Raw genomic sequence first — 27,957 nt, 5'->3', positions numbered from 1 at the left:
GCGCAGCGTAAAGCAAAAAGTACCAGATGGTGAAGCCTTATGATTTACACCACCGAGTGCGGTTTGAATACGCTATAATCTTCTCTGTGGGTTTCATCAATGGTGATAATGATGAATGATGTTGGATGGTGTTTGATCCCAAAGTGTCTGAAAGGGAACTTAATAGGTTAGGGCATTATTTGGCATTAGATCTACAACATATTGTACCTGACGATGTTTGATCTTAAAGTGCCTATAGGTCTGAGAAAACCTGCTGCCAGCTCATATTATTTGTGGTCTTTTGAAATGAGTCTGGATTTCATACATGTAACACTCACCTGAGGGGGGAGATTCTCTGCTGGCAATAACATACATAATAACATTCAGCTCTGCTGAATAATGCCTCCAGCCTTTATTTCTGGAGATCTATGAATTGAATGCGGTTATCAGCACCTATTTTTGTGGACTATTTTGGCTCGACAGTTGACATTTCATATATTCCCACACACATAAGCTGAAATCCACTCAGTTGGCTGCATGAGAATAATGTGACGTCCTGTCAAACCGGTCATGGCTCTTGTGAACAGATGTCAATGTCCTGAGAACAACTAGACTAGTGGAGGTGAACGCATAATGGCCTGAAGGCACATTTTCTCTGCCCTGTGATACATTCAATGCTATCCTCTGATCCAGTTTTCTAGAGACTGAAGGGACTCACTCAACCCGGTCATAACAAATATAATGGATTGTTTGCCAAAGGGTAAACAACTTATATGGCAGCTAAACATAGTTCCTCGTATAGCTGCAAGAATTGGACTTTGTCTTTCGTGGCTATTGTGGACAGCGAACTAGACTGAACTTGTTTCGAGGCACCAAACAGAGAAGCCCATGAGGTGGAAGAAGTGCTGGAGTATAGGTCTACTATGAGTATTTATGGATATTTTTCACTTAGGCTATACATTTTACTGTCGTGGTTGGTCAAAGATTAGCTATGCCGTAGATGTTCTACTTTTTTTTATTGTTGGGTAAATTATTTGTGTTTTATTCTGAAAAGTTAACCACTGAAAGTGAAGTAGCTAGATGTTAAAAGGTCGCATACAATGGAAATACTCAAATATATATATTTGGTAGGCTACCGTACTTAAAGTAACGTTCCACTACTGAAGCGTGAGAGGTAACCCCTACTAAAGCAACTGAACGGATATAAAAAAAGAAAAGGGCCTCTGAGAGCTTTATTCTGAAATGCGGACCGGATACCACTTGAATCCCGAGAGACTTGACAATGGTGGAGCCCGGGGCAGAGCCATGGGAGGAGGAGGACTTCTTAATGGACAGAGAGCTGGCGTTGAAGACTTCCTAAAGACTCAGTGGAGCTAAACAACAAGAAAACACACAACAACCGCTTATTTGAAAACTTTTTTTCGGCGATGTAGAACTTTTACTTTAAGTTTCCGGAGCATACGCAGTCCACTTTGAGCGGAGTGTTGTTGTAGCGTGTTTTTTTTCCCTTCTTTTTTTTTTTTGTTGAGGCGGGGGGTAATTTCCTGTTGCTCTCTGGAAAAGAAAAGGAGAAAGTGTACTCGTTCCTGTGGGGAAACATTATGCATTCGGAAGTAATGGGGAATTAAAAAAAAAAAGACCTGGTTGCGTTTCCCCGAAGTTAGCTCGTGCGCATAACACTGGGACAACCGCAGCCGCCTCTCCCCGAAAAGACACCGCTGGGCTCGGACCCACGCTCCGGACAACAAAGAGAAACCCCTCAACAACCGGATACGTTATTGAACAACCGGGGACGCGCAACCGTCTGCGGGTTCGTAGAGTTGCAGGGAAGACGCAGATGCGCGCCGGGGATGGAAAGGGACTCGTGAATGAGTCGTGTGGCGAACAAAGGAGGACACCTCCGTGGGACTGACCGTGCAGAGTCAGAGGGGGCAAAGCCGTGCGAGAAATGGAGGAGGAAGGCTCGCTCGAGCCAAACAAGATACCGGCGACGGTCTCCTTTTGGTCTTTGACCGGGTCCTTTTCATAACAAGGCCCCTCGTTGTCCACCCGTTTTCAAACATTCACCCCCTACTCCACTTTTTTATTTCTAACAAAACAAATTGGCCAAATGCTGCAGTGTTTTTTCTAGTCGCGTGGGACAATGAGGGTGGATCTGCTGCAGTTGTTGTTCGGGATGCTGCTGCTGCTGCTCGGCGGCGGCTCGGCGGCGTCATCCGCCGATTGCAAAGCCATTGACGAGCGCTCGAAAAGCGGTGGGAAAAGCCTGTCCTCCGACAGGAAAGTGGTCTGCAGCAACATGGAGCTCCATCAGGTGTTACCCCCGGACTCCTTCCCCAACAGGACAGTCACGCTGTGAGTACGGAGAGGGGTGTGTGTGTGTGGGGTGGGGTGGGGGGGGGGGGGGGGGGGGGGGGGGGGGGGGGGGGGGGATGCAACTTGTATAGTTAGTTCTTCACCTGACGAAACGTCACTTATGTTCCTGGTGTCACTACAGGGACTTGGCGTGGGTTTGTGATACTATTGCAACTCCAGAGTTGTAATAGTATCGTAATAGTAAATGTGTGAATGACTGATTTTTTAATATATATATATATATATAGTTCAAAGTAAGGAAACCAAGACTAATATAGCTTGATAAGCCCTCTTGTTGTCAGCCACAGACCAGTCTTTCACAGCTGCATACTGTGGGCTCATGGTGTAAGTGTAAACCCTATGTAATAGTAACCGCCTGTCTTAACAGTGGTGATTCACACAAGAAGGAATTCTGGCTACTAAATCGGTGCTCACAGAAGTCACTTATCAGGCCAAACCTCCAAGGCATTTTAATAGAGCTAAGAGCTCATTAGCTGTTGGGTTAGTAAATCCTTCTGGTGTTTTTTTCCTTCTTTCTCCCCCCCCCCCCCCCCCCCCCCCCCCACACACTTGGCTAAGCTGTAAACTCTCTGCTGGGGTCAGATCTAGTTTGTGTGGCGTTTTGTTATTGACGAGACACCTCACTATCGGCTTTTGTCAAGAAGTGCACTTGAACATAGTCAGTGCACTTGAACATAGTCAGTCATTATATAGAATTATAGGTTGCTCCTTGATTGGTAAATAACCACCCATTTTCAAAAAAAGTTCACTGTGTAATTCAGAAGCAGCAGTGTGGATTTTATGTCGTCACACATATAACACACTCAAATACAAGTGGAGTTCCCTTCCAAACCTTCTTCTTACCACGCTGACTGATTTTCAAATCACACCGGGTTTAATTCAGAAAAGCACAACACAACTAGTAAAAATAAAAAATGTCAAATAGTGATGGTGGAAATCTGAGTATACCAGGGCAGGGTGCAGGAGTAGAAAGCAAATAATATACTCCAGGGGAGGAAAGAGGGGGATAGGACTGACTGGTAAGTTAAGTAAGTGTGCAAGTTTTAACCCGTTTACCCACCTGTGCTTTTACTTTGAAGCTCTTTCCAAAAGGTAAACATTTTTAGATTCTCCATTCTGCTTTCCAAAGCCTACATACTGGTTTGCAGTGATTTTCAGGACAATTGCAGAGACTGGCTTGAGCTAGGAAACCCACAAGTCACTATTTATTGTCAGAAGGACGCACTTTTAGTGTGGGAAAAAAAATTCAGACACAAGCACATTGATTTGGTGAATTGTGGAAATCCATAAGCACGTTGTCTGATGATATCCTGTTTGTCTAGGCAACGCGTTGTTGATCTTGGAGTTTAGGTTTGCAGTCATTTTTTATTCGTTGCTGGAGCCAAAAAACAAAATCCTAATTAGGCCAGTGTGGTGGAGCCTGGGTGGAGCTGAACACCTGGCAACTACTCAACTGAGAGTTAAAGCCAACGAGACCTGTCTGTAAAACACACTAAATGCCTCTTTAACACAAGAATGTCCTTTTAAAAACACTGTCCTCGTCTCTACCCAACAGTATCCGTGTCCCACTAGGAGTGCATCACACTGCACTTCCACATTTCCCCCAACACCTTTTGAGCTGACTCGTCCCAACAACGTATAAAATGCACCACATTGGCAGACAGTTGAAGAAATGAGCCTATGTTTTAGCATGGACATAAACAACATCACCTGGCTCAAGCACGTGCCATGTTCCAGGTTCCTCTGGATTTCGCATTAATCTTAAGCACTGCAATGAATGCCCTTTAAGTACAAAAAAAGATGTAATTAGAGAGCACAGACGGAAAGCTGTGTGACTTCCAGGATTACCTCCCTGTCTCAAGTTTTGTATTTGTAGACATTTGTTGTCGTCCAGTGTAGGAAAACCAACAGCACTGCCTCCTTCCAGAGGCGCTCTCTTCACAATCCCCTGTGGACACGAGTGGCAATGAATACAGCAATTTATGTGGACTGCACTGTTTCTGCGTGTTTTAAATTTATGGCCTGTAAAATTGCCGTGCCCTCTCGGTAAGTCTGGTGGTCCTGTTTTACAACTCTCCCCACTGTCTTGTGGTGACGGGGTTGACCGTGGCCGAGGCGCAGCTGGTCTGGACTGCGGTGAACTGAAGAAGAGGCCTCCAAGAGAGACCTTTCCCCCCCCTTTTTTAAGATTATTACGGCCATTATTTCTCCTTATTAAGCTAAAGCAGAAACCCGTCCCATTTAGCTGTTCTCACTTCTCTAGTGTAAGTGACAAATTTGCGCTGTCGGTTCACTAGACCCGGTTGTGACTTTTTATTGCCCCAAATACATAATATTGTTTCATTGCATGTAAAGAAAGACCTTGCATGAAGTATCTTATTGTTTCTTAGGCTTTTTCTTTTAATCCTTTTGGGTTTCCATGGCCATGTTCTCCGAATATGAATGACCTGGATCTAAATGGCCCAGGCACCTGACTTCTGTTAGTGTTAGCAGGCAGACCTCTCTAAATAGTTTGTTTTGGAGTTGTGACTCCGACCTCTTTTCAGACAAGTGTTTTAAAAACATGACACCAAACAACAACTGTCACAGTTGACTAACCAGTCGTAAGTTGTTTCTCTAATGTGATGGTGGCAGTATAGTCCACTTGTTATATGGATGTTTTTCAATCGGGTGTTGCCACGCCTGGTTGCGTAGTGAGTTGATTAAAAGCCTTGCCAGAAACGACAGTGTAAGCTAGGTGTTATTAGAGACCTGTTCCATTCATCTTACTGCCCCATCCCCATCATCCCCTTTGTTCTTAAGATTTCCGGTTTTGCTCTTCGGAAGTCTGGATCCTACTGAATAGAAATTTGGATCAGGCTTAAAAATAAGAGAACATAAAGTGATTTGGAGCACAGGCAGTTTTCTTTGAGAGATCCTTCAACTATCCTGTCGGCTTTATTGAACTCATTGAACCACTGGGAGGCTTGTTTTGTCTCCATGGCCAGAAAATGTAGCCCAGATACTCTCACATGGAGGAAAAAACAAAAACTTTAAACCATGCATATCTGCACATAAGCTGTTCTACGGTAAAAGTAGCTTTTATTTTTCCAGACTTTAATGATCGCTGGTACTAGTTTACTCTGCTTCTCTGCAGAGGAAAAATGAGGAGAGCATGCATTCCCCGTGTTTGGGGCTCTCCAAATAATACCACATGCCAAAGTAATCCGAGAGGAAATGACACAAATGTGTTTACAGCTGGCCTGTCCTCCCGTGTTAGTGTAGGCCTCGGCTAAAATACGAGGGCATGAATTCAACCTTTGCCTCACACGGAAGGATAAATCAGGCCGCGCGAGTCGTCTGCATGGGTGTGTTCGCGAGCATTGTTTATTTCTGTGTCGTCTACATTATCTATGTTGTAGCTTCAGCCCCCCGTCTGTAGCTCACCCAGCTCCGATTTCTTCCCAGGTCTTGTTTAGTGTAATCAGGATCCTTTCACAGGAGCGCCCGGGTTGCACAGTGCACACAAGCGCACCTGGTTTGTGGGCCTCTGCAGAGCAGCGCAGGAATAATGTCGGGACAAAAGCAGGGATTTCCTCCCTCGCCGCAGGAAAAGGAACCCACAGTTTGACGACACACTGGAGCGCAGTAAACAGTCGTGTTTCGCAGCGGAGCAAACTGGCATTTAGGCATACATTGTCATCTGGTTTCCTTGAGACTTTTGACACACTTGAGAAGTTTCCCTTTAGGCGTGCGGATCTTAAACGTCGCATTGTAAATACAGACGCATGAGTTTGGAATGCGCGCTCAGCTTCTTATGTCAATCATTTCACGCGCTTCATTTCATGCGCTCGTTCTCCACAACATTCAAAAACTACTTTGTCACGCTGAGAGCCTTTGTGTTTGTGTAACTAGAACACAGGTGCCTGCTGTCATACGTGTCCTCAGAGGATTTGTTTGAGTTGCTTTGCAGGCAAAGGCGATGTGAGGCAAGGCTGTGCAGCGCCTTCTGTCAAGTTAACTATACTGCTCATCTGGCATAATCCTGGTGTTTGCATAGTAGATAATTTGTTTTCTTCATTTAGCCTGAGCGCTCTACAGTGAACACCTTGCTGTAATGGCCTGGTCTGTTTGATGTTGAAAGAGGCTACCGCAAGGCCTTAAGTTTGATTCATTAGAATGAGGCTGCAACAACAACTTGTACGACCATCTGCATTTTTTTCTTCTTTTTTTTGCACCAATACAAAAAAAATAAAATAATACTCCACCTCATTGCAGTTTTTCTGCCCTTTTGGTGCCTATTCTCAAAGTAGCACCTCAGCCATCGAGCCAGTTCCCTTTTCCACCTGAACTGAGGCCCACTTTTCCATCCACTATATTCCGAGGAAGTCGCTCTAGGAGGGGTTTTATGAGCTCAACTGCAGCTTGAAACTTATTTGAAAACCTGTTGAAGGGTTACAGCGCTCCGCTCTTGGGAGTTCTTTGTCTAAAAGCCTCCTGAGCATAAAGGAAGTGTTGAGAGAGCACTAGTTGGCTCTGTCCTTGAGACGCCATGTGCCTGTGTGGGAAGTGTGTAGTGGCTAGCCATTTTTAGTCCTCCGCTGGATAATGTGCCTGCAGCCAGAGGCGTATGTTTTCGGAAGGTTATTTTCTCAAGTGAAATTGGGACTACCTTTTTATAGTGTCATATTTACTCATTTTGAAGGTAAGGTGAAATTGAGGTCAATGCGTTTTGTTGCTCTATGTTAATTTGGGGTTTTCCATAAATGTCGTTGAGATTTATAGCATCGGTGTCAAGAGACAGGATGTGAGCTCTGTTAGGATCCCCCTGCAGCTTGTTCCTGGCTTGAGCTCAAGCAGGTTTTATCTATGCATCAAGATAAGGAAGGTTCCCCTCCTCCATCGTTGGAGGCCTAGCCTGAAGACATTCCATATGCAGTTTTTCAGTCTGGAGAACTCAACCCGTTGTCCGGGTAAGGAAGCAGACGGTCTAGTTGCAGACGTCTTGAGGGCGGTGGAGGTGTGGAGAATTTGAGGAGTTCCTATATGTATAAATAAATTCAGTCTTTCTCACCAAGGCAAGTGTAAAGAAGACTACATTTTGCAGCCGCAGCAGTTTCCAACGCAAACAAGGTCACACTCCTGTCATGAGGAAGGGAGAGGGACGGGCCTGTGTAGGAGCGTAAGGCATGCGGAGAAGGGAGGGATGGAAAGAGGGCAAGCAAAGGGCTTATGACTCTTTGGAGGACTCTTCTTCACAGTTTATCTTCACGGCCCGGAGAATCAGAAGGCTAGGATTGTGTATTTATGCAGGCAGAATAGAATGATTCCCAAGACATGCTGTTTACGATACATAATATATTCTGTAAACCTAATTATACAACTTTCCGTGAAGTATATATACAAAATTTAAAAAAAGCCAGTTTGTGCTTTCCTGTCACCACATTACACAATGTTGTACCTCTGTAAATTGGCTAAGAATGCCATATGAACATAATGAGGGTCAGACCCCAACTAAAGAGGACTGATAAGGTGCAAATGAGGTTGTGAGGCTCAGGTCCGATCTGTTTGGTGGCACCTGGACGTTGCTCGACATTTTCTCGACCCTATTCTTCAAGAGCCAAAGAAGACGTACAGATTGTAAAGGCAAATGTCTCGTATGGGACTACAGACATTAAAATAGTCTTGACTGCTAATTGGCTCCCAACTGAAATTCTGGTGCATCAGTTGCCAACACTGTCAACAACCAAACATTATGAGCTTTCCCAAACTGGTATTAACTGCAATTCTGTGTTGTATATGGTGTTGTTCTGCTCTCTCTATGTTATGTGGATTGATCATTCCTTAATTCACACACGCCTCGTGGTGAATGCATCCCTCTGGCATGCTAAATATTCCGTAATACAAATGAGACTTTTGTGACCACAACCTTGGGAGGCCCAGCGTCTCTGCCTATATCATCAGATCATGTGTACACAGGCGGCGATATAATTTGCAGCCTTGTACATGTTCTAACATCTGCTGCTTCAGCATTCAGAAGCCTGTGAAACACAGGAATCATTTTTGTGAGCAATCTCTCTGGGCGGCACGTAGCCAAGCAGCAAATGTACAACGAGTCTCCACCGTCCAACCCCGCAATAAAACAACCCCTCAACACCCCATAATGACTCCAATCCGACCCCGGGATTGTGGGTGCAACTCGCATGTATGTCACCCACCACATCCCCTCCCAGCTGGCCAGAAACATACGCTAACCACAATTCCCTGCTTGAGTTTTGTGCTGGGAGTTAACAGTGCTATTGGTTCCCCCGGATCCTTTGGGAGTAGTTTGGGGAGAGAGTCTGGAGCTCTCTGGGACTGCGGCACAGAAAGTGGAGCTTTACTTTTGTAGCGCATCAGCTTGCGCTGTGAACGAGGAATAAACTGGATAATAAAATATGGTTTATTACTCAGTGAGGAAGCAATAAAAAATTCACACTTTTCTTTTTTTTTTTTAAAGCTCGCTTTAGTTTTTGCGGTAATAAAGTTGAAAATGACGACACATTTCCTACTATACTGGGTCACTTGTTGCTTGTATTGAAGGTATGTAAGACTTCAGTCTACTGCTATGATTATCTGCATTGAGTGCATTTGTTGCCTCATATTGTATTACATTTAATCCGGTGTCAGCTGTAAGTATGATACATTCTCCGTGGACGCCTCTTTTGCTAGCGTAATTCCAGAATGCTATACAGAATCACAACTGGTGCAGCATTTTGCTGCTGTTGATTGATTCTGTGTAATAAAAAAAAAATCTACGCCGGCGTAATGGAGGCTTTTCTTTACGACAGTATTGCGGAATCAATGTGGGAAAAAAAACCCGGCAATTGCTGCTCCAGATCAGATTTTGCTGCATTTACCTGTTGAAGTCAGAGGTACTTCACACAAACATCACTCTTGATCTCGCTTTGGCTACCTGTGCATGCTCAGTTGCTGCCTTTTTGAAAGATCAAAGCCGAAACTTGGCTGAACACAGTGACACTTGATGTTGTTATCTGTCAACGAGTAGCAACATGGCATCCTTCCACTGTTTGAAACGGAGACGAGATTCTTTTGAATCCACTTTTACAAATACATTAACACACACATGCTGGTATTTTTGAGTACTGTGGCAAGCTTTAACTTTTAGACATTTCATTTGGTAAATTACATGTCGGCCTGTATTACATTAGAGTTAGTGTGACATGTTGACAGAAACACCATAAAGTGTTTTTATATTCAGACAACATAAATAAATATGTAATACTTTGGGGACTTTATTACATTTTAATAGTTTGATTCTTTCCAGTTTCATTGAGTTTATTTCTATTCTTCTCCCCACAGAATTCTAAACAACAACAAGATTCAAGAACTCAGAAATGGGTCCTTCATTGGATTATCTACACTTGAAAAACTGTAAGTATTATTATTATTTACCCTTTTCTGCCAGTGATTTGCACGGGCAATATTGCTTTGTTTACAGTCATGCCAAAATGTTTACAGTGCACTTTTAAAGAAAGGCTTTCCTCAGCAGAAATGTATGCATTAAGATTCACACCCTAAAGCATTAAATGATGGACCAATGGACTTCACAATGGTGGGGCTTTTGCTGTTAAAGACCGTCACAATATTTCCCATTATATCCACGAGTGCATTAGCAGGAATCACAAAGGCCGCTTCGGCTTGTGGAGTGGGTTTGTAAATCACATGTTGACCTCATGCCATTGGAACGTCCAGGTCATAGAAAATGAGAAGGCACCCGCACAGCACTTAGCCTCAGTCAAGATTATCAGTTTATGGTGGAAGACTGGAGATGGCACTAGAAAAAAGCTAATTATAGTGATAACCCCAAGGGGTGGTTGTTGTCTGCCTGGAGACATACCAACATACAGCTGCTTGGTTATTCTTGGGATGGGGGACATTTTTTCTAGAGCAGTAACATATAGGCACCTCGTTGGGAAGAGGAGACGGAAATGCGTTCTCGAAGGCATTTTTCGGCATATTCTCAGAGATTCCTTGAACAGCGGAGAGATGTCATCCACACCATGTAGAGATTGGAATGTCATTACCAGTGTTTCCTTCCGACGGAGATTTCAAGAAAATGGCTCTGGGTCCGCATATATGGGCCATGGATGATTTATCACTCTGGAATGGCTTCGTGCAGATAAAATAACCAGACCTTTTAATGGCCGCGCTTTTACCCAAGGCTACAATAACACATGACTGCATTGACATGGAATTCTAAGGGCATGTTTTCCCCCTTTAGTCTTCTCAGTCTGGTTAAAAAGGCCCACAATATAGAAGGGAAATGAGGCCAGACTCATTTAGCCTTGTGGTATCAGTTCAGAAAGATAATTAGGTTCAAATATGCCCGTAATCATTTTAACTGTTAACTGTTCACTGATGACCATTGATTTTATGATTCACAGAAAGTGCTTCCTAGTTTTTCTTGGTCATACAAGAAAATAAAATCTATTTTGCTTTACTTCCAACGATAGATTTAGTACATTATCAGTATAACGCACGTGCCGAATTTACTCCTCTTTTCTCATCTTGTAGTTATAAGTTGTTGTGTTAAATCGTCCTGGATGGCTTTTTTTGAGTTTTTATCTGCCTAGATTGTTAATAGATTCACAGGAGAATTCCCTGTTGGCTCTTGAATTGGGTCAAATATTGGTTTTACGAGCTCGGGTCTAGAGGATAAACAGGAGGCTGTGTGTTGAATGTGAAAAAGAAAACTTTGATCTCCCTCCACACAGTGAGCCCTTAAGGCACTTACAGGCTTTGTCTGTGAATGGCCTGTCAATTTGGTTGTAAACTCTGTGCCTTTGCACCAATCCACAGGCCAGTTTACCTCCAAAAGCTACCATTGTTCCTCAGAGACCCGACCCCACTGTCCACCCACAGCCAGCGAAGCGAGGTTGCTAGAGAGCTTGCTCGCTTTTGTCATTGTAATGAAGCCAAGCCAAGACCAGAGGTGTCAGCGGTACGATTTTCAAATGCGCTCGGAGCCTCTTCCTTCTCTCAAATGTTCCGATGCCCTCCCCGCCTTACCTTTTAATCACACGCCCCCTTTTTCTCCACAAACTCTCCAGTCACTTTGAATGAGCCGAGGCTCTCCGTCTTGCCTTCCACCCCTCCTCCTTCCTTCTCTTTTTTTTTTTAGTCCACAAAGAAACTCTCCCTCATTTGGACTCTGCCTGCATGCAGCCGAGAAGACTGAGACAGCAGCTGGCTGTGAGCGCCAGAGAGGGGTAGAGAATTGATTATGCCTCTCCGGCACTCTGCATGAAATTGCAAAGTAACTGTGGAGACCGCTGTGTTTTGTCGGGGCCAAAGGTGCCCCTGCTTGGAAATAAGCCACACAGAATCCCCATTATCACCCTCCTCATAGAAATAAGAGCCATGCTAGGCGACCCTCACATGCTAATTCCTTGCTAAATCCGCTGCTGTGGAGGAATGCTTATTGTGGAATACAGAGCGGGGATAACCACTCTAGTGCGCAGTGTTTTCTGGAGAATTGGTTGTTTTCTATTCATGAATGGAACAATACCTGTGGAAGTAAGCAAGTAAGACATACACATGAAGTTAATTTGAAATGGATATTGCAATACTGCTTTTACCAAGTGCACCTTTTGAAACGAGGACATTGTTGACAAAGCCCTAACTTGCTTTATCCAGTGGGCTTGAAGCAAGCCGATGTTACTTATTTGTTACCATGACAGTATGTTACCGTCACACTATGCAAAAGTTGGACATCCTTGCGACCACTGTGTCCACATGTGACCATTATAGGATGATGGTAAACACTGAAATGTAACAGTGGCACCAGTAGAGAAGCGTAATAGAATAAGAGCACTGCTTAGGTAACATGAGTAACAGTATTGGCTCAAGTTTGCTAATATTAGACTTTATTAGAGTTTGTCTTTCAGAAGTTACGTTTCGCTATGAGCTGGATTTTGGCAGTGAGTTTGCACTATAGGGAGTGAAATGTTTTTAATGGGTTCTTTAGTTCTTATTAATTATCTATTAACTGGGAGCCATCCATCATTCCTTGCAACTGGTGGCTGGTTTATACAGATGAGTTACCCCCTCCTCAGAGGGAATGTCAGCGTCATGCTGGGAGCCGGCCATATATATATATATATATATATATATATATATATATATATATATATATATATATATATTTGATAAGTAAACAAGCATCATAAGAAAACATGTCATTTTTCTCTGCAAATAGCCAGGTCATGTGCTGTCAGCGGCCGTTGGAATCGGAAATGCAGTTATGGATAGTTAAGCATGGACTGGTTCACTCTGACTCCCCAATATTTTGTCCATAAGTTAACGAAAACCGGAGAGCTACAGCTTTCTTTTTTGTTGTAGTTATTACTGCGGACAATTTCGCAGGATTCCCCAGTGTGACAGATAGCCACACTGTGGAGACCACCTTCAGATATCATTCAGTAACTCTGTCCTTTAGAGTTGGTTAAACCGTATTTAGATATCCATCTTACTATTGGAACTTTAAAACAATAAAACTTAATTAGCTTGTTTTTGTTTTTACTATATTAAAATTGCATTAAACCTTTCAATACAGTAAGTGTAATTCTCATGTTTGATGCGTATGTATGTCAGAATATCAACAGTATTGGTATTGACTCTGTTATTTGGTTAAAGCTCATTTTGTGGCTAACACATCTGACCAGTGGGCAGAAGAGCTTTTCTGTTGACCCATCGGGCGGTTGGCAGTCTGAACTTGTAGAGGATGGCTGATGTTGTTTATGTCCTGCTTTCCTTCGGCTGTAACTACTGCAACTCTAAGCAGAGTTTACATCAAAGTAAATTAGCTTCAAATTTGTAGACTCAACGTGGTGGTTTGCACGTCCAGTTCGCACATCCTGAAAGTCCTAGAATTGTGCTCTCACTGGCCATGAATTTCTTTTCTTGTCCTGCTGTCTCATTTGTCTCTCAACACCCGTGCACGGAGAAGCCATCTCTGCTAGCTCACATCAAACGCTTTAACACGCAATGGGTTTCCGTCTACGACTTATCTATGGCCACCTACCCACCTTCAGATGACAGCTCTTCCACATCAAACGGGCAGAGTTACCCAGAGGCCCTTTGTGTGGGTTCAGGTGGCGACTAGAAAGCCTCCAGAACCTCCACTGTAATGAGTGACTCGGCAGTGCCAGCGCAGGTGAGCGCCGCAGGAATTCTGTGACCACAAGCCTTTGAACCTCTGGAGAGGGAGGATGTGTGTGTGTGTGTGTGTGTGTGTGCGTGTTTGGGGAGCACAGAGCAGATTCTATGATTAGTCTGCAGAATACTGAACCACTGTCAAGTTCATAACTCTTACCTATAAGAAAGTCAATAAAACGCCTAAATGTATAATTAACATGAGTCACATCCTTTAGCATCTGCAGATATTTTTCCTGTCGTTTGACGAGCCACTAATCGTTGCAGCTCTGCTATTTTGTTGCTGTTAAAATTGCTCATGAAACTTCTCTTTTATCTCCCCGCCTCCCCCACAGGGACCTGCGGAGTAACCTGATCAGTCGTATTGAACCAGGCGCTTTCATCGGATTGCCAGCACTCAAAAGACTGTAAGTAGTAGGAGAGCGTCCGCCGCCTCGCGGCCTCTTTCATGTGGTTTCTGCAAGTTTGTGTGCACTCTACATCCACACATTCAGAGCCTCTGGGACCACACTGAGGCACTTTGAAGCGCTCGCTTTAATCATTTGCCATTGTGAGAATAGTGGCTTCTGAATATTGTGAGCGAAGAGGCACCTCTTGTTCCAAGTGTCCCCATGTGTTTATTTGTCATTTTGAAACGTGATTAAAGCCATTTTCTTTTGGTTGGGAAAATTGGTAGAACTGTTATGTTTGCGAATCCAACGCTTCTCCCAAATTCCTTAGCAGCCCATTGAGTTTCGAAGCCGTGTAGGCTGTATATGCAAGTATTTATTTAACAGCATTTAGTCAGAGACTGCTCTCAGCAATGACACAATACCACATTGTGTTTGAAGCAGCTGCTGTTTTGTAGCTGTGCAATGTGTTGTGCGTGTTCTGGCAGGTCTAGAGTGTGTCCAGTGTCCATAAGGGGGCGTGGTCAAGCAGCGGCCTATTTCTACTGCCTTGTTTTCTCTGGCCCACTGCCAGAGGCCGCTGCAGACAGCATGATGCCTTATATACTTTCACACACACACACACAAGGAGAGGGGGGGGGGGGGGGGGGGGGGGGGGCTATATAAACGTGTCTACGAATGTCATGTGACGGTCATTTTGATATGCGAAGAATACATCTGGGATATGTGAATGTGGGAGGTCAGAAGCTGTGTACGCAAGTGTTTAGTTGTGTGTTTTTTCTGTGTGTGTGTGTGTGTGTGTGTGAGAGAGCAAGAACACAGCATGACTTGGAATCATCCGACAGTAACCAGCCGCTGCCAACACAAACTCGAGCTTGGCTGCTGCTGGGGCGCAATAAGAGCGAGACAGGAAGGCAGTCAGCTCTTTGGCTCAGACCAGACCCCTCCCCCCCTCATTCTCACTGCATATTCACTCCACACTCGGATGGATTCATGCGTGCCTATATGTCTTCTGAATACTGAAGTCTTCGCCCCACCAGCAGCTTTTCATAAGACTTGTCCCTGTCACCACCGAGTGATCTGCAACCTCACATGGATGTTTGTACAGTACAGTTTGGTTTTGCCCGAGGGTAGCGACGTTTAATTGGCCCCACCGCCCGCCTCAGTTAATTTCAAAGGGTAAGTGTCACTCACTCGACTGTGGAAGGGAGGGAGCAGAGAAAGGGGAAGATGAGCGGAGGAGAGGATGATGAGGTAGTGCTGGACCCTGGGAATGTAAACACAGAAGCCCTACATCAAAGGTTGGCATCCACCGCTGCACATCCACCCTACTTTTTTTGTTTGGAATATGGGAGTGAAGTTAATTAATTGGCAGCAAGAACTACATAAAAAAAAAAAGAAAAAAAAAAGGGTTTTACATCACATTTATTTGACTTTTCCTTTGGCACATGACTCGTCTTTCTTTATTCTTAACTTTGACTAGCAGTCTTTAAATTCCTTTCGTCTGTGTGTCTACCTTCCCCCTCAGCATTGCCTCATTAGATTTCTTTTATTTCAAGACGGGCCTTTTCGAAGGGCCCATTCATCTTATGTGTCTTGTCACAACGCAGTGACGTGGGCTTTTAAAAAGAAGTTTGGATGATGTAGGTTCCACACATCAAACACCGTAGTCTTTTACAGAGCACTCAAGTGGTAGTTGTAGTGCATTTAGTTGTAGTCTTTGAGTCATTTTCATACCGCCTTGGAAAATATGGGTTTGGAAGTGCGGTTGTGAAACGCATTAGCTGCATTTTTACTACTGCGCCATGTGCTACGCTGCAGATGACCTCGTCAAGAGTAACCATGGATATACCACATTTGGACCACAATAACTGTGATTGGTCAGCGTAGACTGCCACTGATGCCAGTGGAGATTTCTGAAAGTGGGGAGGGGAAAAGGCCTCAGTAGCCCACATCGCCCTGTATATTTTTTGCCCACCACACCACACGTAGTCCTTGACTTAGTGTTCAACGCAGCGCATACAAACTATGGAAGTGGATCCATAAAATAAAAAGTCAGTTGTCACATTTGCATCTTCCCAGGATCCATAAAACAACACAAATACTGTTGAAGAGAAGTAGTCAGCTGGTCCCAGGAGTCTGGGATTCTTTTGTAGTGCTGGCTGCTCAGATGTAGGGTGCACTGTGAGTCACACCCTCATGGGGAAAGACAAGTGTATCCGCTGCTTCACTTTACACACACAGTATAAAACACATTTTCCACACTCGTTCAAATATAATCAAATGCCCTCGTCTCTCTAAATATACAACACTCGCCGCCTATGGACACATCCGGCCTCAGCCCTCTCGACTCTGCATTCCACCAAACAGCTGAACAGTCCCCGCTCGAGCCGAATCACACGGGGCTATTTCTTTACGACTGCTCCTCGTATCATTCGCAACAACGCGAGCCCCTGCACCGAAACAATCCTCCGTGCTGTTAATGTGCCACATGCCCGAGGTTTGAAAATGTTTGGTAATGGATACTAGTCGACTAGTAGGAGCAGACGGACAAGAAAAATGCCCCATGTGCGCGAGTCGTGTTAGTTCTCCCGATTCCTAACGCGGTAAAAGTGAATTAAAGTAATAACAGTATTCACCATCTTGTCCAAAGTCCCTCGAGGAAGCTGAAACTCTAGAATGTGAAGTGAGGGGAAAAGTATGCCTTCAGCTAGTGGAGCCTCCTCCCTCCACCCGTTCGCTCAAATTGGCCCGCCTGCTCTTCCAAGTGGAACTAATAAACCTCACACAGTAAATTCCCCAGCTGGTACCTTAAGGATCAACACCAATAATTACATAAATGTTTCGGATCTTAGCATGTGCCTGACGGTCGCGTTTTCCAGGTATCGTTTTGTGCCAGTATGGCATTCCTGGAGTGCCCCGGGATGAAGTAGGTAGCTGGTGGGTCGAGGTGATTATCCGTCTTTTCTCCCAGGCGCTCGTTTCTGCACTTGGCACTTTTTCCACGATGGGATCGTTCACAGAAGAATACGTGTTGCTGCTATTGTGAAGCGGCCAAGACTTTTTGGGATCTCTGAGTCACTCGTACTGTGGTTGCTGTAGAGGTTCTCTTTTAAAGATGCGCCGGTATTCTTTTATGCGTTTCCCTTATTTCTTATCTCGTTAATCGTAAGAGGTAAACTCCAATAACACTTTTATGATAAACAATGACTTCATTTTTGGGGTCTGTGGGGAAGCATCGTATCAGAGGATGATGGCGTGCTGAAGTTAACCTGGAGCCTCCAGTGAATATTTTGTCTCCGCAGCCACACAACTGAGTGTAATCCACAGTGGCAGGATCAGTCTTTTCCGTGTTCGGCCGCGGAGTCGCCTTTTGATTCCTTCTGAAAGGCATCAGGAGTCTCAGACATCTGATGTTTGCAAAGGACATCATGTCAGGTCACATCCAGAGGAGAAACGCACACCGTTGACGTTTTCGTGACATTAATCATAGGCAATTAATCATAGAGTGTTACTCTGCCTTTGATGTGTTGGTTCCCCCTGAAGGCCCACACACGGGACACATTATCACCTTGAAACATCAGCTGAAGTTCTTGGGCTCTTTGCCTCAACCCGTCTGTTACACTTTTTTTCCCCCTTCTTTTTCATAAATCCTAGTATGCTTTATCTCCGCAACGTCAGCATTTTCCCGTATATAATTTCTTCACATAATACAATCGGATTTTCATGGCATATCTTGTTGGAAAACACACCAGCCCGAATGCCTTTATTGCTAATTGATGGTCTTTTAGACATTTGTAGCTGCCATGTTGTGTTATTTCTGAACCGTGGAAGAAATAAACAAGAAACTATGTACTCTCTCTGTACAACAGGGACTTGTCCAACAACAGCATTGGCTGTCTCAACGTAGACATCTTCAAGGGCCTCACCAGTCTGATCAGACTGTAAGTCTTTTTTCATGAACATGTGACTTGTGTGCAAAAACATTTATGAAAGCATGTTTTTGTAATAGACTGGGACAAATGATCAGCGTTTTTTTCTCCCCTCCAGAAACCTTTCAGGGAACATGTTCTCTTCATTGACCCAGGGGATCTTTGACAGCTTGGTGTCTCTGAAGTTATTGTAAGTATGATGACAACCATGCCGCTGCGTACTGAATTAAGATGCAGGCATCCGTGTGTAATTGTGACGTCTGAATGCTTGCATTTTTAACAAAGTCCTAACAAATGTTTCTATACATCCACAGGGAGTTCCAGACGCCTTACCTGCTGTGCGACTGCAACCTCCTGTGGCTGCTGCGTTGGCTCAAAGAGAGGAACATCGCGGTCAAGAACACCAAGTGCTCCTTCCCCCAGTCTCTCCAGGGCCAGCTCATTACCTCCATCAGGCCGGAGCTCCTCACTTGTGGTGGGGACACACGCTTGGAAGAATTTGTACATGCATGCGTCCATAGATTTGACACCGCAAAACAATGTCGCCTCAAAATCATAGTCATTTGTCATTTTCCGAGACACGTTCTGGTGCGCGTCATTTGTCCAGTCCCAGACAGTTTGAAAGGTTGAAATAAGTCACGTTGAGTTGTGACACAGATTGTAGTGTCAAAATGGTGCACAGTCTCTTTTTAATGTTTCTTTTTTCGGTATCAGTGAGGCTGCTGGTGTTGGGAGAACAGGGGCTTGTGCAATGACACGGGAGATAAGAAATGGGCTGCCCAGGCCAGCGCTGCCTTTGTTTGTACTTGCTCATGTCTTATCAGTTTGGCATCATCACAGTGAGGGATTATGAAATACATGGCACAGGTCTAGCAGGAGCCGTGGCCTGACATGAATGACAAAGTACCCATAATTCAAGGTGCTGTTTTGGTGTCCAGAAAAGGGCCAAGAGTAAAACAAAAAGGTGGTATGTTCAGAGGCGATGGAATAACAAGGTTTTTTTTTGTGACAAATATGAAGCCGGTAACTATTCTTTTTTTCCTGTGAGAGTTGACAACCCGAATCTCCTTCTAAACGTTTGTCTGGTTTCCCCAGATGCTCCACTGGAGCTGCCCTCATTCCAGCTGACTCCGTCCCAGCGTCAGGTCGTCTTTCAGGGGGACAGCCTGCCGTTCCAGTGTCAGGCTTCCTTCGTGGCCGAGGACATGCAGGTGCTGTGGTACCAGAATGGCCGCATGGTCAAGTCCGACGCCGCCCAAGGCATCTTCATCGAAAAGCACATGGTGCAGAACTGCTCTCTCATTGCTAGGTATGGAGGTGGAGACTGTACCGTTTGTATTCATTGGCATTGTATGAGGAAAACAAATTGCTTATTGTTTTATTGCCACTATATTGTGTGGTGCAATCATATTTTTTAACAGTGTTATTTCCATCAAGAGTAAAAAAAAAAAAAAAGCATCCTTGTCGAGCTTTTTGTGGTCACATCAGTGATTTGGAATTTCTCCTCCATGTTTCCCTTCAGCGCCTTGACCATCTCAAACATTCAGCCGGGTTTCACCGGGAACTGGGAGTGCCGAGTCAGGACGAGCCGGGGCAACACCACCAGGACCGTCCACATTGTCGTGTTGGAGAGTTCCGCCGAGTACTGTGCCCCTGAACGCGTCTCCAACAACAAGGGAGAGTTCAAGTGAGTGCACACAGTAACACAAAAGCAGACACAGAGCTGCTCACTCACACAAGTTGCCTTAAGCACCGAGCGCAACTCGACGCGATGACAAAGGCTGAACTTTGTTACATTTCATGTAATCAAAAGAGCTGTATTTCACCTGGGCCTACACCCAGTTAAAGGGCCTTATTGGGCATTTTAGAAACTAAATTACGTCAGAAAACGGGAGCTTTTTTCATCTGACCCTATAATTTTCCACACTGAATACATAAATGAATACATAGATCCACTCTCAAAGTGAATATACAACTATCAACCACCAACTATATTTTAAACATGGTCAGCATGGTGTCATGTCAAGCGCTGTAGCCCCCTCTTGTGGTCAAACCTATAAATTACTTCACAGCCTTAACCATAATCTTTAAACGACTGTTGCTGTTGAGGTTATCCACATCGTGGCTCACGTGACGCAGAGTAAGAAGACAATAAGAACGTAGCGTGTGCCAGTTAATGAGGAATGGAAACAGCGGGACTTTGTTTGATTGGGGCTTCTTCCAGGTGGCCGCGCACCCTGGCAGGGATCAGAGCCTACCTCCCCTGCAACAGACTGCCATCGAGCGCAGGCACCTACTCGGGCGGCCCGGGCGAAGAGCAGCGGGCGTGGCGCTACTGTGATCGCAAGGGTCTGTGGACAGAGGAGGACTATTCCCACTGCCAGTTCCAGAAGGGCGTCACCAGGTTTCTATACGTCATCAACCAGGTCTGTGTCTCGACTCAACGCATTTCTTTTTCTTTTTTTCTGTAAGCTCCTTTCACGGAGTTCACCTTCTTCTGCTGGTTCCCTCTTTGCTCCGACCATTTCAAGTCCGATCCAGGCCAATTGTTCCCTCTCTATCCTTCTGCTAGATGCCCCTGAATGAGAGCAACGTGGTGGCCAGGGCTCGGTCCCTGTTGGTGTACACGATCGACGCGGCCAACTTCTCAGACAAGATGGACATTATCTTCGTGGCTGAGATGATTGAGAAGTTTGGCAAGTTTGTTGAGCGGTTTAAAGACGTAAGTACCATCGAAGCTGCTCTCACGTCTGTGAATGCTTTACGAGCTTATGTTCAATGCGATGCATGCATTTGGTGTATTATCTCGTTCAAGGACAAATGGATTATTGCTCGGCAGCTGTTTTGTCGTCATGTTTAATGGGAAAAGATGTCTCGTCGCGACTTTCAGCACAGCTGTAGGCCAACAAGCAGAAAAGTTTTCCACGGGAATGGAGCTCCTAGCATGTTGTAACTGCTGTAGACAAGCGGCATTATAGTTTGAAAGCATATTAAAAGTTCTGCTTGGCAATGTCGTGCTTGGAATGTGTCTCCAATCGTCACTTAGCCATGAGTCTCCCTCGAGCAAGCGTTTAAGGCTGTTTGATGCAGACAAGATGTGGCTAAACATGGTTAAGTGATTTAGAATAGAAGCCGGCGTGCTGCCGGCGCATGTAGTAAGCTCCTAGCTGTCAGATCTGTGTGCGCATTGACTCAAGTCAACCTTCTTCTCGTCACGCAGCTGGCCGAGGTGATGGTAAGCATGGCCAGTAACTTGATGTTGGCCGATGAGAGGGTGCTCTGGACGGCTCAGCGGGAAGCCATGGCCTGCTCCCGCATCATCACCTGCCTCCAGAAGATCAACGTTTACCGCCTGGCCACAGTGCAAATCCTCTCCCTGGTGAGTCCTGTCACCATGATGGGCCCTGCTTGTTGGGCAGTGCAATTTAAATAGGACCTCTATGTCATGTTGCACTTTGAGATTTATCTAAAAATGAGTCACTTTCCTGTTGTCTTTCCAGACGTCCCCCAACATAGCACTGGAGGTTCACGTTGTCAGGGCCAATGACTGGAACGGCATGACCTGCATGTTGTACCAGAGGCCCAGCCCCGAGCGCACACCCGGACAGGACCGCCAACTCGCCTTCAAATGCAACACAACCAGCTCCTTCTCCAGCATCCTTCTCAAGGTCAGCTTCTCCCCGGAGATAATCCCAACGTGTCAGCAGGTTGTTAGTGTGTTTGTTGGTTTTGATCGCAGCAAACACATAACACAAACAAAACAACATATCTGTTGTTCTCCCCGGAGATAATCCCAACGTGTCAGCAGGTTGTTAGTGTGTTTGTTGGTTTTGATCGCAGCAAACACATAACACAAACAAAACAACATATCTGTTGATAAAATATGGAACGGTTAGATTTTTACTTTGTATGTTTTGTCCCTATAGAGCACCATTGTGGAGGCTTCCCTGCAGCTTCCTCAGTCTCTCTTTACCCAGGCTGCACTCCCCGGGCAGGCAGAGGACACGGTCTACAAGCTCCATCTACTGGGCCTCCGCAATGGCAAGTTCTTTCCCTCCACCAGCAACTCCTCCCAGCTGGCTGATAGTGGGAAGAGGAGGAGTGTTGCCGCCCCGGTCATCATGGCCAAGATCGGTGAGTCGAAACGTTTCAGTGTCGTCCTTCAGAGGGGAAACCTGAAAATATTCTTCCACTGACGCATAATGCAGCCAAAGCTTGACCGCACGACCAGAACCAAACAGGTGTCTATTCTTTTTGTGATTTCCATCAGAGGGCATGTCCCTGCGTGTCCTGAGGACGCCCGTTAACGTTACCCTGCGGCGGTTTGCCCGCGGCTCAGATGCTGTGTCCGCCCGCTGGAACTTCAGCCTGGTGGGAGGCCACGGAGGGTGGCAAAGCGACGGCTGCCGCATTCTGGGCCATCATGACAACTTCACCACCATATCGTGCAACTCTCTGGGGAACTACGGTCTGCTGATGGTAGGTTGGGCTATTTCTTGTGGTCATTGTATGAAATGTGATCATTAAAGATGGCCTTTATCGTGCATTTTGTTGTTAAATGTAAACTGAGGATTTCCCACCTCATGTCATGCAGGACCTCAGCAGTGTGGAGTATTTCTCTCCAAGCATCCAGCCCCTGCACCCAGTCATCTATGCCACTACTATCATCCTACTTATCAGCCTGCTCACCATTATCATCAGCTACATCTACCATCACAGGTAAATATGTTTGCCTTAATTGATTTGCAATTAATTATTTTGGCTCTTATTCATTATTTTTATTTATGTTTTCCTGGGACAAATGCATGTACTACTGTCATCTCTTTCATGTTCACATTGCTGTAAATGTGTCATATTCTCAGTAAGACATGTTTGCACATAACACCACGTTTGTCCCTCTGACCCCAGGTCTGTCCGCGTGAGCCGCAAGTTTTGGCACATGTTGGTCAACCTCTGCTTCCACATCTCCCTCACCTGCGGGGTCTTTGTCGGCGGCATAAATCAAACGCGATATGCAAGCGTGTGCCAAGCGGTGAGTGTACACCACCGGGAGTCCTCCAACTCTCCTGCTGTGCTTCCGATGTTTTCAAGGAAAAACAAAATAAAAATGTTGGGAAGAGTTGCCTTTGGCTGAGTTCAGTGTGCTCGTAAAAAGAGATGTGGAAACACAGTAAGAGATGCATAGAAAGATTGTTTCCATGTCTGGAGGCCATCCCGCACCTCCCCTCATGGTGTGTTGTACTGAGACACATTACTTATTCATTTTTCATTGCACAAAGTACCTGGGTGAAAGATTTTGGCAGATAACTTTTTGTTTATTTATTTAATCCCCTCATAGAGATATATCTCCCAAGGTGATTTTTCAACTTGGGCTGATAAAGACATACTAAATGAAAGAAATGCTCAAGGGCCATCATGCCTTTTTTTAAATACGCATTCCATCATTTATATTTTTATATACATTTAACAACGGGTGCATTCTGACATCGGGAGATTGATTGCAGTTATATTGCTTTAGTCTATAATGATTCAATCTCTTCTAGGTGGGCATCTTGCTGCACTATTCCACTCTGGCTACCGCACTGTGGGTGGGCGTGACCGCGCGCAACATTTACAAACAGGTGACGCGCAAGGCCAAGCGCTACGAAGAGCTGGACGAGCCGCCACCGCCACCGCGGCCGATGCTCAGGTACAATGCCAGCAATCCTGCATTACTACAGATGCGTGGCAAAAGTGTGTGTGTGTGTGTTGACACTGCCACTTGGTGTCAGTGTAGAGACCTGGACTGCCTGCTTGTCATCCTACAAAACAGAAAGACTAAAGCAGAACCCCCCCCCCCCCTTCCTGTGCTTTCTCCAAAAGGTTCTACTTAATCGGCGGAGGGATACCCATCATTGTCTGTGGGATCACTGCAGCAGCTAACATCAAAAACTACGGCAGCCGGACCAATGCACCATAGTAAGCAGTCCCTGTATAGAATCCCCAAGCTCATCGTAATGCTTTGTCCATATACTCGGTTACCAGCCTTTAAAAGCTCTCTTGGGCCCGGATGCTTCTTTTTTACATTCTGTCCTCAGGAGAAGTTGGCTTTAGTTATCGACCGGCCAAGCTGCACTGCTTAGGGATATAATGGATATTTTTATGAGTAGGAAAAGTTTATTCCCTGAAGTTCTGATTATGGTGGCCTATTAATGGTATGTGCATCCAAGCAACAAGCAACTGCTGCCAGTTTACAGCGAGCTCCCCACCCTCAACAGTAGCAGCTGTTTAGATGGTGCAACGTGGCGGCCTAATTGAGAAATCTGCACCCGTATCTGTCTTAAGTCTTTGGAGTTTAATTAATTAATTGCTTACAAGCAAGACGGATGCAGCCTGTGTTATTAAATGTAATGGGGCAGTTACTGTTAAAACGAGACGCAAAAGTTTATCAAAGTTGTTTTAGGTTTACAGTAAATAATGACAGTGGCAGATAAAGATGAGGAGTTAATGTTTAACTGAACACTGTTGGCAATTTTCCTTCTTTGGAGATGCTATATTATTTAAATGATTGCGGAGAAAAAGGCTGTTAAAGAATATTTAAAGCCTCTTATGGTAAATGAAATGCTTGATTTGTCCCGTCTGTCTTTCCTCCTTCTAGTTGCTGGATGTCATGGGAGCCCAGTATCGGGGCTTTTTATGGTCCAGTGGGATTCATCATCTTTGTGGACTGCATGTACTTCCTCAGCATCCTGCTGCAGTTGCGCCGCCACCCCGATCGCCGTTACGAGCTCAAGGAGCCAAGCGAAGAGCAGCAGCATCTGGCTCACGCCAACGGGGAGGCCGGGTCAGATGGTCCCAGCAGCCTCTGCCACCCCCTCACCCTCCAGCTCCAGCCTCACGAGGCTTCGTCCTCCATCGTGTCCGCTCCCCACCCTGTGCCCCTGTCGGCCCTGGAGAACGAGCACACCTTTGCTGCCCAGCTGATGGGTGCGGCGGGGGCATTGGGGCTGTACGCAGCCCTCTGGGTGTTCGGGGCCATGGCCGTATCCCAGGACCACCCCTACGACTTGGCGTTCACCTGCCTGTTTGGGGTCGCTGCACTGGCTCTGGGGGCGTTCATGGTGGCGCATCACTGTGTCAACAGGCAGGACATGAGGCGCTATTGGTCCCAGGCCTGTTGCTCCGGGAGACGGGCCTACTCCGCACAAGAGGACGTCCTTCTGCCTCAGCCAGGTGTGGCGATGACATCCACAGCGGGCTCGGCCAGCAAGGCAGACGGGGAGTCCACCAAGTGTGGCCACAGCAGCGCAGACTCGTCTTACACCAATAAGAGTGCACCGAGCATGCGCAACTCCGCCCACGGCAGCAAGCTGACCAATCTGCACGCTGAGGCAGCTCAGTGCAAGCCCGCCTCAGCACCGCCGACCGCCAACGGGGGGGCAGCTGTTTTGGACAACAGCTTGACGGAGCATTCACTGGACAATGAAATTAAAATGCACGTGGCCCCGGTCGAGGTGCAGTTCCGCCCGGTGAACAACATCAACAACCCGGCAGCTGCCACCAACGGGCACGCGAGCAGGCATCACAAAAACAGGGCGCGGGCGCACAGGGCAAGCCGGCTGACGGTGTTGCGAGAGTACGCCTACGACGTCCCCACCAGCGTGGAGGGCAGCGTACAGGGCAGCGTGCAGAGCGCCCCCCACAGGCGGCACCACCATTACGACATAGCCGCGCGCAACAGCCGGCGGGCAGCGTACATGGCCTACAGGGAGCAGCATCAGAGCCAGCAGCAGCAGGACAGCAGTGACAGCGCGAGCCTGCCGCGCCGCTCACGCTACGCGGACAAAGCAGGCGGCGCCGGCAGCATCCCGGGGAACGGGACAGCGGTGGCCGAGGAGACTGAGTGCGTGGCTACCGCCGCGGGGTCGTGCTCAAGCAAAGACTCGGGCCCGGCACAGCAGACCAGCGGCACAGAACTCGAAAGCCAACCCAAGTCGTACGGGCTCAACCTCGTCACTCAGGCCGGTGGCGCGGTTAAAGAAAACGGACACGCGGTGCCTTTAATTAACACGGAGAGTGCGGCCAGCGTAAAGACGGGCCTGTGGAAACATGAAACTACCGTGTAGCGACCGTTTCCGTCCCAAAGACTGCGTTGTGATGTGCTCTCACCTTCAAACTGTGAAATGTCATCTTTTCTTTTTATTGTACATTTGTTTTATGAACAAGCAAATCATTACTGCCACTGAACTATCTTTGTCAATGTGTTTTTGTAAAATGTCTATTTTTATAACTTTGTAAAGAGTTCTGTACTGCATGGTCTGAGCTGTGTGCATATCATCACCCCGGGGACCCTTTTCATTTTCTAGTTGGTCCCAACAATAATTAAAAAAAAAAAAGTTCTGTTCACACAATTGAAGGTTTTTATTCTCGTGATAACACCCACCATCTCACCAAAAGGTGAGTCAGAGATGTTTGGTTTCCAAGAGCTACTCCTTGCTGACAATATAGGGCCAGCTGGTAATTGTTTTTTTACTGACCTTCAGGTGGCCTCGGGCTCCCTTCTCCTCTGCAGAGCGGCACTTTAATTGCAACTGACTGGTGGCTTTGGGCTCTACAGGTGTTTTCTTCCTGCCTGCTGGCAGATTTGATGAGTGCGCTGTACATCTTGGTGTTCCTGCTGACTCGATGCCCGGGCTATGTGATTGGCAGCGGAGTCAGAGCAGCTGCCATGACGAGAAAGAATAATGTGAAGAGCGCGTCCGTCCTTCCATTCGCCGACACCCTCGGCAGCCTACAGCCGGACTCGAGTCCCACTCGCAGCTGGACATCGCTGTTGGCCAGAGAGCACAACGTATGATTTGACTGCCGAGTATTCTAGCGATGGAGTCGTATGAATGCATCGGACATGTGGGCGGTGTCAGCGACAGCCACGGGACGTTCCAGTCTGACATTGAATCAGGCCTCTGCTGTTGTAGGGTTTAAGGGATGGGGGGGGGGGATTCAAACATTTTAGTAAGTAGGGCAAGTACATACTAAAAGTACTACATTGGATTACAGTATTAAATTGAAGTGGATCTCATTTTAACAACTTTATACATTGGTAATTTAGTTCAGTGGTTTACAACCTGGGGATCGGCACGGCGGGCGTGTGAAATAATCTTCGGAAGCTCCGTGGAAACCGGAGTACCCTCTCCAATATTATTAAATAAAGGCAATTACTACCTACTGAAACTGATATTCATGTCTCCTCACAGCACGCCACTGACCACCATGTTGAAATGTGGAAGGTCGTGCGGCAACTATATTCCCTTAATTTTCCACATTTAAAGAAGCGACGAGTGGTCACCGCCTACTGATGGTCGTCATCTCGGTTGTAGAAGAAGCACGGCTCCAAAAGCATTAATAAAACACACATTTCACTCAGGCAAAGATATATTGCCCAGCCATCTTGGATGTGACAAATTATAATAAGACTTCTGAATTATGTAGTGCGCGGTTACTCCTTGATTAGTTGGTGCCTCGCTGATCCCCTCGGGGGCATGAAAGAGTGATCTTCAAATAATTGCCACGGCTCTTTAGCATTGCCATCTGTTATGAAGTTCATCGAGGTTGTCGGCGAGGCAGAAATGACAATCGGAGGCTGTTTGTGCTGTGTGGGGGGGGGGGGGGGGGAGCTCATCAAGGCAAATAAACTGATGGTATCTCTGCTTCAAGATCACAGGGACACCTTGGGCAGAAATCAATAATACATTAAGATAAAACTAATTGAGTTATTCAGATCTTTTTTTAGTCTCAGTCTGAGGGTCAGATCAAACATCCCAGAAATAATACATCAGAGAATCCCATTCAAACACTCAACGCATCATCCGCTGATAAACAAGTCTATTTTCAGATTAAGTGATGATCCCTCCGTGAAGTCTCTTTTTTTTCCTTTTTTTTCTTCTTCAGCCAGTTTCCACTTAGTGCGCTCTGTGGAGCATATCTGAGCTCCATTCCTCACCGGGAGGCCCAGGGACGACCGGAGTCAGACAAGTGATGTGGTGTTTACATTTTCCAATCGCTGCTCGTGGCGCCTGGAGGAAGCATCTGGCTCTGTTGTGGAAACT

The 27,957-nt window shown here is 46.1% G+C and overlaps 1 protein-coding gene across 4 annotated transcripts; it reads left to right on the top strand.

Moving 5' to 3' along the window:
• Positions 1-1,259: 1,259 nt before the first annotated feature.
• On the top strand, positions 1,260-26,809 carry adgra3 (adhesion G protein-coupled receptor A3). Of its 4 annotated transcripts, none has more exons than XM_034557225.1 (19): positions 1,260-2,334; positions 9,697-9,768; positions 13,887-13,958; positions 17,813-17,884; positions 17,991-18,062; positions 18,187-18,347; positions 18,968-19,181; positions 19,395-19,559; positions 20,097-20,298; positions 20,445-20,594; positions 21,093-21,251; positions 21,373-21,540; positions 21,799-22,006; positions 22,143-22,351; positions 22,467-22,591; positions 22,781-22,904; positions 23,416-23,561; positions 23,735-23,830; positions 24,510-26,809. In XM_034557225.1, exons 1-19 carry the CDS (start codon positions 2,123-2,125, stop codon positions 25,975-25,977), a joined length of 4,095 nt encoding a protein of 1,364 aa, XP_034413116.1. In that variant the 5' UTR covers positions 1,260-2,122; the 3' UTR covers positions 25,978-26,809. The 4 variants fall into 4 exon arrangements, with proteins under 4 accessions (XP_034413116.1, XP_034413119.1, XP_034413118.1 ...); XM_034557228.1 differs by lacking the exon at positions 1,260-2,334 and adding an exon at positions 14,750-15,119 and having other exon boundaries at positions 9,745-9,768; XM_034557227.1 differs by lacking the exons at positions 1,260-2,334; positions 9,697-9,768 and adding exons at positions 12,611-13,552; positions 14,750-15,119.
• Positions 26,810-27,957: the final 1,148 nt, after the last annotated feature.

This window comes from Cyclopterus lumpus, chromosome 18 (genome assembly GCF_009769545.1).
Source record: "Cyclopterus lumpus isolate fCycLum1 chromosome 18, fCycLum1.pri, whole genome shotgun sequence".
Lineage (NCBI taxonomy): Eukaryota > Metazoa > Chordata > Actinopteri > Perciformes > Cyclopteridae > Cyclopterus > Cyclopterus lumpus.
Note: the sequence above shows the minus strand (reverse complement) of the source record. Positions and strands in the feature narration are given on the sequence as shown.